This window comes from Falco rusticolus, chromosome 15, assembly GCF_015220075.1.
Source record: "Falco rusticolus isolate bFalRus1 chromosome 15, bFalRus1.pri, whole genome shotgun sequence".
Lineage (NCBI taxonomy): Eukaryota > Metazoa > Chordata > Aves > Falconiformes > Falconidae > Falco > Falco rusticolus.
The window spans coordinates 11,057,695-11,071,689 of NC_051201.1; the positions used below are offsets into that span (position 1 = coordinate 11,057,695).

A 13,995-nucleotide genomic window follows, 5' to 3' on the forward strand; every position below is an offset into this window, starting at 1 on the left:
TACTGTGTTGAGGGTTTTCAGGAGCAGAAGGTTACTGGGATATTGCAGAGGCCAGTAAAAAGGATGTAGGACAAGAATTGTTAGGAACCAGGTGGCTCAGGGAATGGTCCTTCGATGATGGATGAATTTCTGAAGAGTTGAATAGGTGAAACAAGCCACGTAATGGTTGAATTTACTTAGAACAAAAGTCTTTGAAATTAGGGAAACCTTTATTGTGGAAAAAACCAAGATGGTGATAGTTCTTCATTATGAAAGGATTGTGTGTGTGCACATGTGTTCAGGGAAGTTGGGTAGCTGTAGTTACACTGCTGAAATTCAAAGAATTATTATTTTAACAATTACTTATTCGTACCCTTAACCTAGAATAGTTGACAGAATTTTCCATCTCAAACCTCTTTTCTGGATACTAGTTAATTAAATTTCCCTTCTTACTTGCGTTTTATCTTTCAGACTAGGTGGTTGTTTTTTTTTTATTGATAGCTTTGCATACACATTTTTGCATAATAAAATGGTGCATGCCTAAATAGGTCTTGATATTGCATGTCCGACTTGCACAAATAGCTGCTACCAATATGAATAGTCAGACTGACTTCAAGGACTTAATTTGCATGAGTAACAGTTGCAGCACTGGGATCTTAATGCGTCTGTCGGCTTTCCATTACACGTTCAGCTTTCAGCAACTTCAGCAGAGTTCCATCTCTATTACAGAGGGCAAATTGGGCACCAAGAAAGATTTAATTTTTTCTCAGCGATAAAGCGAAGATCAGTTAACAAGCGTATATACCTATTGCTGAAGTCCTTCAGGTAACGTGTGCAATCCAGAGTCGGCAATGGCTTAAGTTTGTTTAAGAGATAACGACTTCAAAAGAATCGCTAAAAAAAATTAATATCAGAAATAGATGACACGGAGAGCCGTGCTCTGGCAAGCGCGGGCGCGGCGCGTGCAGCGCGCATGTCCGTAGCTACCGCGGATCGGCGCGGGGGGGAGCGGGGGGCGGGGGGTGGGGCGGGGCCTGGCGGAGGGCGGGGCCTGGCAGCCGCAGTGCCCCCTGTCGGCGGGGGTGGCGCCCGCCCGCCCGCGCTGTGATTGAGCGGCCTCCGCCCGGCCCTGACAGAAGCCCAGGGTGATGCTGAACGCTGCCAGTTCGTCTCAGATCACATCATTAAAATAACAGAAGTATACATCCATGTAAGACCGCTGCTCACTTGTTCGTCTTCATTTTTTAGACGTGTGATGGTTTCTTGCTCTTGGATTTGGCCAGGAAAAGATAGGAATGCCTCACAAAACACACACTCCTTCTTAAGCCTCTCAGGTTTGTGTTTGCTCAGGGACTCCTCCCGCAAATGAAGACTACTTTTCTAATTAGCTGTTCAGGAAACACTTTCCAAAATATTATCAAACAGATGTCCCATACTGTTTTTGCATACCAATTAATATATCACAAACTAAGATACTCGCAGATGTTTTTAAAAGTCTGTGATCATTCAGTGGAAAACTGATTCAGTGTAATCAGAGTATTTACTCTTTTATGGTGGGTCAAATCCAGTAATCCATACAAAATGCATCTACTCATTTTTCACTATATAAAATACATGTGTATTTGTGTGTGCTTACAGAGTTTTCTAGCCAGAAAACTGACCCGCTGGCGCTGCTCATATATATACATCTTTGTAGGGACTGTACCTTAGATTAGTATGTATCTCTACAAATTTATATCTAATACTTAGTAATTATTTTGATCAGTTTAGGAATTCTTAAGTGTTACCCATTTGCTGTGCTTTTGTTTTTAATACAGCAGTACATTAGACTGTAGAGTGTTTCCTTTTTGTATAAACTCAGCACAAAGTATCAAAGGTCCAAAAAACTACAAATGTCTTTAAGTAGTGTTTGGGGGACAACTGATGTTTTTAAGTAATTTTTTTGGTTTGTTTTTTTGTTTTTGGTTTGTTTTTTCTATGTTGTTTTTTTAAGATGTTGTTAATATGACTTTGTTTCTTCATATTCAATTAATAGGGGTTTTTTCTGAAGGATTTTTATTATCAGTAGTGTGCCAACAGTGTAAGCTAAAGTACGCAACAGTATGCTTTGGGCTGCAGCCTCATCTCATTGACAAATTAATCTGCGCTAATGCTTCTGAAAATAAAGAAATTGCTTTTTCTTGTGTAGAACAACTGAGAGAACTCAAATTGTCTCATACCCTATTATGCTTTGTTTTAATATACTAAGATCAACTTCAGTAAAGCTCTTAAATGCTTTCTAAGTGGTAAAAAAAAAGCTCTGATTTCATTTTCAAACTTTAAAGTGTAGTAACACCTCTTTTCATGGGGTCATAAATATATCACCAAAGCTAAATAAATGTTGTTATGGATTTTTCTGTTCAGGAAAATGAAGTTATGACTTTATGTTCTTTAGAGGTTTTGTTTGGTTTTTGGTTGTGTGTTGGTTTGGGGTTTTTTTGTTGGTGTGTTTTGTTTTTCTTTGTGGGAGGTAAGCTAATTCTGTTTTGTTTTGTTTTTTTGCTTTAGCTAAAAAACTAGGAATTACTGATGTGCCAGCTGAGGTGGTTACTTTTATTTCCCATGCAACACAAAACAGATTAAGAACAGTGATAGAAAAAGTAACAGTGATAACCCAGCACCGAATGGAATCATACAAAGTAAGTCTGCAAAGAAAGGTACTGTAACAGAACAATGCAGTGTGACGCCGTTTTTTCTTAGCATACAGTAGGTGTTTTGTGTTCATTCTGTTGCAAAGCGTGTTTTTAATTGTGGCTTTATCTGCCTCAGCAAATGGAAAGTGGTGGGATGATAGTAGCACTTCTCAGATCTGTCTCCCTCCTCTGTGATAAAATTTGTGTGTAGAATTATATTTTCATCCTTCTGTGCTGAAGTGTCTAGCATGGAGCATCTGTTAAGCTGTTTCTGCTCATGGATTGCAACTAAGACTGTTGATTCTTGACGTCTCCTTTTTTGACCAAGGTATCTATTGATTGGATAAAAATTGCTTCAATATGTGAGAATCTATAGTAACTTTACATGTCCTTGGCTGTGAGAAATACTAATATTCTACAAAAGCTACCAGTTTGTCTTAAACCATCAACTACAGAATTTATCTGTAAATTCTTCACTATAATTAGACAATTCTGTTTAAAAAGAACATTTCAGGATAAAATGATATTCTGATTCCATTCTTAATGATTGTATTCTTGAAGAAAATTTAAACGATTTAGGTACTTAAACCAGGGAGAAAATTTAAATAAGAATCTGCAAACCAGTTTGAAATTCGAATAATTCCAACATCTTTATTGCTAAATTTGAAATACCTTCAAGAGTAAGATGATAATAGTTTTTAAACTCATGTAAAAGCAACATTGCAATAACCATAGTTGTGTGTAAGCTGTGTTTAGATTTAATAGCTCTGGTTTGGTTTTTTGGTTGGTTTTGGGCCGATTTTTGTTTTCCTTGAATGAAAGCCTGGTCAAACAGCTTTGGACTGTGTCTTTGCCCACCTGTTTCCCAAACCTGAGTCACAGTTGGATAACTGTATGTGGTATTTGCAAGAAAATTATCTTTGGGATCTGTGACTAGAATCAACATTACTGCGATAGAAAAATTGATTTAAAAAAGGCCACTACGCCTGTGTTTACCTACACTTACATCTTTCCTTGCAATTGATGGATGTATTCTACTATATTTGACTAAAAGTAAAATCTCCTTGTTTTTTTCGAATATTCTTCCTCAGCTTCAGCAGTTTAAAATTCCTTCTCCCTAGAACAGTGTCTGAGAAGAAGACACTTCATTCAGTCTGTGTTAAGCCAAAGATGCATTTAAAATAATATCTTAGCAGATTCTTAGAAAAAAATCAGTGTTGTCTCTGGCTGAACCATAGCATTTTCATTGTCTTCTGCATATTTCTTGGTTCATGGTTTTCTTTGATTTTGTAGCATTTAAGTAAAAAAGAAAAATATTAAGCAGATAAATGAGGTGGAAGTAAGATGGATAACTTATTTTTTGACTGACATTCTGAGTGTTCCTTGTGTGGCTTGTGTCATAAATTCTTACTGTTTGTTGGGTTCTAGGAAAGCTTGCATACTCTTAGCTGTCATAAAGTTCTATTTTACTTGTAATGAGAGGCGTATTTTCAACTTAATTTTTAGCTCTAATGCTTTTATAGTGCTGCATCTTAATCATGTCTGTTCCTAGTTGAAGATGAGTACAAATACAGGAACTGCAGTTTATAACCAGGCTTATATCCTATATCTATGATTGTTCAGTAATAAAGCTCAACATATTAGGAGTTTTTAATCAGCAAGTCTGTTGGTTTTATTTTTTTTAACTCTTCAATGTCTCTGGTGCTGATAATCAATCCTTGGGTTTTTTCATTTGCTTAGATATTAAGTAATCAGATTCTAGCTGCATTATTAACCATGGGCTGGCTTCATTCCCCTGAGCTTAAAAAAAGGGAATTTATTTTTTAAATTGTTAGGACAAGGGAAAGATTTTAATGTATAACACCTATGGTTGTCTTTAAATGCATAGTCTTGATGAAAATGCATGTTTTTGTAGAACACTGTTCTTATTTTACAGGATGATGAATGGTATGAACAAGCTACAGATGTCCGATCACAGTTAAAGTTTTTTGAACAGTTGGAGCGTTTAGAAAAGCAAAGGAAAGATGAACAAGAGAGAGAAATCTTGCTAAAGGCTGCCAAGGTATCTGTTCTAATCCGTTGTTTTTAAACCACTTAACAAGTCATAGTCTTCAAACAATTACTGAATTTTGTGAAATCTATTTCATAAACACATTTTTTTTTATATAACAAAAAGATACTACTGTTGTGTCATCACACCTTTAATTCATTAAGTCATCCTATACTGTCTTTAATGACTCCAGACATACCTGCTGGAATGATCCTGCATTTTCAAGATACAGTGCTGAATTTGATGAGTTCTTGGGAATGTAGGAGACAATGGCTAACATTTTCAAAATAACTTGGTGAAATAACTTTCACAATTGCCTTTGAAATTTAATAGATGCCAGGGTTTCTGTGCCATTTGAAAATCATAGCCTACACTTCTGCTATTCAAGCACAATTCAGTAAATTGTTACAGATATTTTTGAGGCTTTTTACTCTACTTCCTGAGTTTTTTAAGGCTTTTTACTGCTTGAGTTTCTAGACTATTTTTTTATTCTTTTTTTTTAAACAGTTTGGTTCACTTGTTTATTTTAACTTAAATACTGTGTGTCCCATTTGGTGTTCTGGTTACCTCTGTATAACTGCCATATTATTCAGTTAACTGTCAGTTCATCTGGACAGGTTCCTTTGTAACTTCAATTCCAAAGACTAAATTTTCATACATGCAATAGAACAAACTAACACAATATTGTTTCTAGAGCATATAAGTACAGATAAATCTCCTGTTTTTAATGGGAAATTTAATTGTATTATATATATGTCATATCTAACTGCAAATAAGTTTATGCTTTAGTTATCTCAATTTTCATTGCATTTTCATTTGTATTGAATTATTTATTGTATATTCTGAAGATATTATATAAAATAACACAATGCTTAGTTGTAACACTCAGCCTCCTGGTTTTGTGCCATTAATGTTCACAAATTGAGAGATTTTTTTTTTAAAAAAAACACCCTTGATTATTTCAGAAACTTGTTTCTCAACTTGGCTACTTTTATCTGTAATGTTTTCACTCTTAACTTACAGTTGTTCACATTGTTAAATACTCCACAAATTTCCACATAACATAAATACTCTTTGAATGTTTATTTTTTTAATAAAAATTTTTTTTTTTTAATTCTGTTTTCTCCATTCAGTGGATACATCTTGATGAATCATGTCTTCTTTTCTGTGTATCCTGCTGCTTGTTTGTTATGTTTGTTGTTTTTTTTTTTTAATGGACATTGAGAAAAATACAGTAGCTTGTAGTCATTAGTTCAAAAACATTTACCTGACTGCACAAACCCTTGTGCAGACTGGTCTGAGGTCGGGCTAGATGACCTCCTGTTGTCACTTCCAACCTAAATTACTTCATGATTTGATATTCTGTGGTTTTGGGTAGGTTGTTTGGGGTTTTTTTGTTTTAGTCTTGGATAATACAAACTCCTGTGAAGTAAAAATTTAGGAAATAAATACATCAGCCACAAGTTTGATTCCTATAGATTACAGAAAGAACAAATTAAGAGAATTCTATAACAAACGAATATAATAAGAGAGTTCTCTACTTGATTTGAAGGAATGAACTTAATGAAAATAATGAATGCATATATTAGCTTCATAACCAGAAAGTGATAGGAGACAGCTTGGCATAAATACATGGTCTACTAGAAGAATATATGAAGGCATTAAAAAATCAAACCCAAGCCATAAAGTAGCCATGGAAGAGCAATGCTGATTTATCAGTATTCATGTTTAGAAAGAGAAGTTGAAGATACTGTGAACCTTTTGGGAGGTGTTCATGCAATGTTGCGATTTAAGTGTAAATGCCTATTTGGAACCGAACTTAAAATGATAGCATCTTTTCTTTGTGGAGTGTTCAGCTGGCTGTCAGCCATTCTGTTCTGATGGATTGACGCCCTATTACAGACTTATGTAGGGCATAGTTTGGAAAAATGTGGTCAGATTACAACTTCTTATTGTAAATAATAGGTATGTCATGATTTCCTTAGCTTCTAGGTTGCTGCTCAAATGCAAGACCACCGTGTACGTTAACAGTGATAACTGTTGAGGTTTTTATTCTGTATTCCTATGTACTAATACCTTACCCAGGATTTAGTTTTTCTTTTTTTTTCTTATGAACTTGCCTAGTTGTCTAAGGAGATCTAAGTCTTTGTGGAATGGAAGCAGTAATTGTAATGACACAGTTATTAAACGGACACAGTTAAAATCTGCCCCAGCTGCCCTGATAAATAGTGATAAAAATCAGTAACCATTTCATGTCTGTCTGTGGCCTGCTGCATGGATACTTGTCTGCAAAGGGGGTAATGACTTAGCTGGCTCCTGAGACTGAAATATCTGCTTCGCAAAGACATTGTTTCCTGGATCATGGCATCCTTGTCACTCTGACAGTGTCTTTAAAGGTTAGAAAACTTGGGATTTTAAAATGAAATTTCTGTTTCTGCTTTTTTTCCTATAGATGCTTAAATCTAAAAATCAGAGTATTTTTTTTATAATTGCAGCTTCTTAACGTGCCTTTTAGATTAACAGAGTGATCTCTTCTATGTGTTTTGTCATTTATTTTGCAACATGTTTTTAAGGTTACTCAGCTGAATAATTTTAAAGAAAGTTTCAAAATTGCCTGCTAGTCACGCCTCATCTACTGTCTAGTATGGAAAAGTTTGAACGGGTTTTACTGGCACAGTGAAAATTTTATTTTAAATATTTACCCTTTGGAGCCTTGTTAATAGCTAAAGTCCAAGTTATGACCAAGAGTAAGATAATGACAGAAACATTCTGGGCACTGAAGTGGATGGTATTAAATAATCAAAACCAAAACAATCAGCTGAAAAGATGATGAAAAATGCAGGAATAGATTGAAATTAAAGGAGATTCAGCATGAGTCTTTGGGAAAGCCTTGAAACCAATTTGGTAATGTTGCATTAGAATTCAGTGAGAGGTAAGAAAGATATATAAATAATTATCAAAGAAACTCTTAGGTTTGCAGGTTTTTGTTTTTGGGTTTTGGGTAATGGGTTGGTTTCTTCAAAAGGAGAAAAGAAAATATTTGACACTAGTGATCCGATTGATCTGCAACCATAATTTCAGTTGTTAAAGTGACTGCAGAATTTGTAAGCACCCACATGGGGTTGGTTTTGCTTCAGGAAATGTTTTTGGGAAAAAAAGAGACAAAATCAGATGGGGAGATAGAAGGGAAAAAGTTAGGTTTCAAAAAATATTTTAAATTTCTGACATGCTAAAAAAAGTCACTATCCAAGTTAAAAATTGTGAAGCTACAAGAGTATCTTTAAAGCAAAATAGTACTATTATTTGACTTGTTAAATGGGAGAATGTTACAAAATCTTATGTCCCATGCCTGGGAAATACTTGTGAAATAGAAACTTCATACCACAAGCTTAGAAAAATAAGAACTAACTGATGTTTGCATTCCAGTGAGGTGTTTTGGGGAAAGACAGACTTGACAGGAAAGGAAGAATCGTAAGATATACTATAGTAGCAATGCAACATACAAATATTTTTTTAATTAAAAACCTAAAAATTAAAACCAAGACTGTTTCAGGAGCTAGCACAATCTCTTGTACCTCAGGGATCTCTGCATCATATTCCACAATGTATGCATACCAACCTAGAACGTATGGCCCAAAGCATTTCTCTGATTTACTTCCTGGTAGTTATTTTTATAACAGAAGTGTTTAAAGACACATTGGTCCCCAAAACTGTGAGATCCAGTCACCTGCTGCTTTTGGAACATCAAGAAAACACAATGTCAAATACAGAAGCTGTACAGGGAGAGACTGCAGCTGCCTGATTGTTGTTACTTTTGGGTTATCTTCCTGATACATGAATAACAGCGTAAAATAAAAATGGCACAAAGAGGGGCCATCTTGTATGTAAACACATAACATAGAGTGCAGTCTCTTTAAAAGAAATATTTGGGAGAGTCAACTCTTCACCCTCGTTTGTTTTCCCAGTAAGAACCCACTGGCTGTTGTTTCCACGTGTGTGCAGAAGCAGAGATTTTTTTGAATTTGTCTTTGGTGACTGGTATGGGAAATTGCAAGAAGGGCTAAGGAAAGACTGCAGAAAGGTCAAAAGCCAGACTAAAATCACTTGAGGAATTTACCTTTACATTTGACATGGTGTGTGTTGTGTGGACTTTCTGGGAAAAAAAAAAAAAACCAAACACCAAAACAAAACAAAAAAACCCCACAACCAAACCAAAGCACAGTTCTTGCTATAGTAAAAGATGTGTACCTTCCTGCTTTCATAGCTATTTCCAAAACCTGGAAAATGCAGGTTGTGTGTGTCAAATTGAATGAGGTTCTGTTTCTGGGCTGATAGTGGAAATATTTCTGGCAGCAGGAGGAATAGGAGTTTGTAGTTGATTTTTTTTGGGGGGGGGTGGGGTATATTTGTCCATTGTTTTTTGGAGAGTGGTGCTTTCTACAGTAAAGAGGTACAGCTTGGGGGTTTCCTTATTTTCAGAAAATCAGTGAATAATACTTCTATGATATAGTCTATAATAAAGTGGATCATGTTCAAATTACTGTGGTAATTTCTCTGCTCAAACAGGCTATATGCCTGTTTATAATCAAATTAATTTTGAGAATTTATTTCCAATGTATGCATTCTATTAGTCTGTTATTTTGAGTGCTCTGTATTAGTAGCAGAAGCCTGTCAGGTTTTGGGGTCTTAAATGTGACTATCACAGGAGTAAGATCTGTTCTGTAAAAAGAATAATTATGCAAGTAAATGAAAAATTATCTTTAGTTTTGTTTGCAAAGTTAATTAGTATTTATAGATGACAGAGACTTTTATAGTGCTATAGGCTGAAGGGCTTTTTTATTGGAGAGTGATCATTGAAATTTGGCAGTGCAGATTTCCTTGCAGACGTGTCTTGTGATTACTTGAAGGGGCTACCTCTTTGAGCCAGACATGAGTTCAGTCGTCATGCCAAATTAATCCTTTCCCTCTCTTCTGAAAGTACAGTGGATGTAATGCAGCTTTTTGTGAGATGAAGCACTCTCTGAACGGAAACTTATAACTCACTTCAGATGAGAGGAGAGCAAAGAGGGAATTATTGTGTTGAGATAGTTTTCTGAATTTTCAGAAATTTGTTACTTCAATTTTAATGATTTTAAAATAAAATCTTTTTTTAGACCTGTACTCTTGCATTCCACCTCACTGTGGTCGTAGCTCTGAATAGGGTTTTACCCTCAGCTATGCTGCTTTTAACTTTCACTTTTTATTAACAAAGCTAATGTGAAAGCAAAGTGTTTCATGTTGCCAATTTAATTTCTTTAATTAAAAGTGAAAGTTATAAGCTGGTACAGCCGTGGGTGAAGTTCTAATGTCATCAATGGGGAAAAATAGGTTTAAAATTGAAACTGTTGGCACAGCGGTGGCTCTCAATAGTACAGCACCTGCAGTTGTGACTCCTAACTTTATTTAATGAAAAAAGATGAATTTGAAGCATTAAAGACTCCCAGTGTATGTATTGGGAAAGGGGAGTAGAGCTCACAGAAGCTGTGTAAATGCCTTAACTGGGATCAGAAGTTGCTAAACGCAGGAGATGTATTTAGGAGGAGAGACCCTGTGAGACATTTTCTAACACAGATTTAACAAGCTGAGACTTCAAAATTATTATAAATCTAACAGAAACCTTTTTTTGTTAGTGGGACGAAAATGTAACAACAGTGCATCTCAGACATTACAAATTACAACAAAATACTGAATAATTATCATAATTATCATAATTAAATATGTCAGGAGGACTGTTAGTCTGCCCTTCTGCATAGTCACAGAATATTCTCCAATTTCAAAAATTTGTTGCATATAGTTAGGTATTACCTGAGTTACAGATATCCTTATTATTTTAAAAATACTGTTGCTTTCTAATGTAAGACAGTTCTATGAAATACAAAATCTCCTTCTTAAAACTGCGCTGTTACGTGTGTAATTAGATGCCCATTTTTGTGGTATTCTTCCTTAACACAAGCAAGGGGAAAAGCTAAGGTTTGGAACATTAGGGAGTTTGGTAACATGTTAATGAAACCCCGTATTTCTAATGTGTTTTGAATACACACATTTAACATATGCTACTTTTCATACTTTGATATTCTAATGTTTCCATAGACGTAATGTGATTTATGCAGTTTTCAGATAAATAAGGTAGCAAGTTCTCTGACAGAAAGCGCTTTCATTCTTAACAATTAAAATATCAGGCTGTCTGGTCTAATAAAATATCTTGTGTTTGGGAGAAATGTTAATAAACCTGGTTTGGTAAGGTCTCAGTAGGAGACAGCATTGAATGTATTTAAAAGTATGTTATCTGGTTAGGATCAGTCCTAGGTTTCTCTAAAATTACTATGGGAAGCTGGCTTGCTTCAAAAGGTGTTTATTCATCAACGTGAAAATATATTACGTAAACCCAGTTTTCTTTATTTACAGAAGAATAGAGAGGGGAAGGGAAAGGAGTTGTGATAAACTCCTTGCAAGTATTTGAGTTAGCATTCTGTGATCGGTAGGTGTTTCCAAAGCTTTAGAGGAAGGAGGCATTGGTGCATTCAAAGGTTTTGGAAAAAAGTGTTCCACAGAACAGCTCTGAGATGCAGCATGTTAAGATTTGGATGTTAGAGGGAAAGGAGAAAGGAAGACAAAACCAAAAATGTGAGATGTCTTCATAGAAAAAAATTTAAACTGGAATTTAAATAAAACCCTAGGAATGATTAGTTAATAGCTTGATGAAAGTAAGTGTAAAATATTGGTACAATTGTGGAGTAAAAATGGTGACATATAGACAAGCACTAAAAGGGCTGAGCTGCAGCAGAATTGTTTAGACTCTTCAGAAGCAAGAGAAGGTGTTCATATGTGGAATGGAGTGTAAAGAGAAGCCAGTGACATTTTTAAAGCTTATCTAGGCACCTCTGTTAAGCTTGACATTTTCATTTGCTTATGTTTGCTTTAATCTGTGTTGTATCAGCATTGAAGAAGGTGGCTTTTATAATTTACATTAGATAATAAAGTGAAGGATTAATAAAGTTTTCTTTTCCTTTAATATGTTTTAGCCTCCATGTGCTGATGATTTTGTTTCTGAAACTTACTGATTTGCAAACTGATATGGTAGTCAGCAGGAAGGTATTTTAGTTGTAATAATCTATTGTAGGTTTTTTAAAATCTGAACACAAGAAGAAACAGAAAAAGACAGTTAAATTCTTTGACTTTTTTAGTGTTACTTTACACCAGTAATGACATATCCAGTGTAATGTTGGAATTGCACTTGCTTGAAACAAGAGCTAGCCTGCGCTCTTTGAATAGGCTGTTGGGAGTGGGTTCAAGGAATAACCAGAAACTGATTGCTTCATTCTAAATGTAAAGCTAGTTCTACCTTCACCTTCAGTCTGGGGTTATGTAGCTGACATTAGCTGGTTATTTTAAATCTTCATTACTGAAAAAAAATCTTGTATTTAGTCTCAGTCAGGAGTTGAGCACCTGTTTTCACCTCTGCAGTAATGTTTATTATTTATTGTGAATGAGCTGGAGGGTTACACAGAGTAGATCATCTGCTTTTGGGATCTGCTTTTTCAGATTATTCTAAACTCTAGTTCTGCTTTTATTTGGTCAGTCTCAGGAGAAAAAACTGTCAACTTCTAAGAGTGTTTTTGTTTTGATCTGTAGCACTTTCAGTTTTTTCTTCACTTATGGACTCCAGGAAATTACAATGTTATTTTGCTTCTGTTGCTTTAATTTTTCGTACAATGTCCCAAAACACAATGTAGATCTGGTGTGTTTTCCAGGATTCTATCACTTTCTTCTAGAAACTTGGTAACAATATTAGAAGTCTCGGCTTGATTCTCCCAGGACACTCTGCTTTCTCCTTAAGCTGAAGTGCTTTTAACTTGTACTTTGCATTTGGCAAATGATTCAGCTTCATACGGTAGTATAACAACACTTTGTATTTCTGTACTGCTTTCACTGTGAGACTCAAAAGGCAATAGAAGTTTGTTGTACATTCATAAATTTATCATCAAAACCCATGAAAGGGCTAAGTATGATTTTCCATATATCATACTGGAGAAACTGAGGCACACGATGATTGAACTGCCATCACAAAATGACAGAGCAAGGACCTAATTCAGTTCAGTTCGTACTTATCTAAGTCCATCTCCTAGGGAAACAACTCATTGAATGTTTTGGGGGGTTTTTTGTTTTGTTTATTTGGTTTTTAACCTAATAGGTATAAATACAATAAAATTTTTAGTAATTGTTTTACTGAATAGAGTCCCAGGTCTCCAGCAGATCCACGTATTTTGTGAAATGCCTTATTTTTCTTTAAACGTTAACTAGATCAGATTGTCTACATTTTTCTTTTTGTCTGGCCACAGCAGTTAGAAGGAATCTCAGTCTTTGTTAAGATGGAGTTTCTTTCATGGTTGGCACAACTACAACATGAAATTTGGTCATTAGCTATCTACAGATTTTAATTCCTCATTACTTTAGTCCAGACACTGTCATGTCAAACTGCATTTTAGGCTAACAGGCACAAAATCACTAGTAGGTAGTGTTGGAGGATGAAGCTCCATGTGAATGTGAAAGAATCAAGCACATCTTTTAAAAATCTCATTATTTTTTAATTTGGGCATCTGAAAAATAATCCCAGTTTAAAACAAACAAACAAAACAACCAGGAAAAAGGATAGAGAATTCAGTGTCATTGGTGCCCCATCTGCCAAATCGTAGTCAAGGCTCTTTCCAGGTATATCAACAATATATTACATGTCCCCTTACCCTTAAAACCTATCTCCCTTTGGTTTTCTTCATGGATTTTTAACTTCTGAACAGAATTTGTTATGAAAAATTCAAACAATGGGAAAAAACCTGAGCATATATAAGTTTACAAACTAATACTCTTTCAAGTTTCAGGTGTGTCTTCAGTATAGAAAGAGGCAAAGAAAGATAGCAGAGGGGGGCATAGATACTCTTATTCCTTTAGGAGTTGCGTAAATTATACCACTTTAAATCTCAAAGAAATACCAAAATAAAATAATTCCATCTTTCAGGTATCAGAAACAACAGTTTTCCACGGATGTCACAAGTTTTATTGCAGCTTCTTACAACTTTTTATGCAACCTTTTCTTAATACTGACCAATCGTGCAAATAAAGAATTATAATGCACATATTATCTGCCTCTCAAGTTATGAATTCCATCAATATGAGTATGCTTAGTGAGCATAAATAAGAATTTAATAGTTTTAACATATGGTTGTAAAACAGTCTGTATCTGAAGAAATGTACTGTTAC

At 35.1% G+C, this 13,995-nt stretch overlaps 1 protein-coding gene across 1 annotated transcript in view; it reads left to right on the forward strand.

Annotated features, from left to right (window-relative positions):
- LOC119157640 (transcription initiation factor TFIID subunit 4-like) overlaps nt 1-13,995 on the forward strand; it is a 146,358-nt gene that overhangs the window by 61,681 nt on the left and 70,682 nt on the right. The window contains exons 11-12 of the mRNA XM_037408707.1: nt 2,527-2,657; nt 4,588-4,713. Of these exons, the coding sequence (XP_037264604.1) occupies nt 2,527-2,657; nt 4,588-4,713 (257 nt within the window). The remainder of the gene's footprint in view (nt 1-2,526; nt 2,658-4,587; nt 4,714-13,995) is intronic.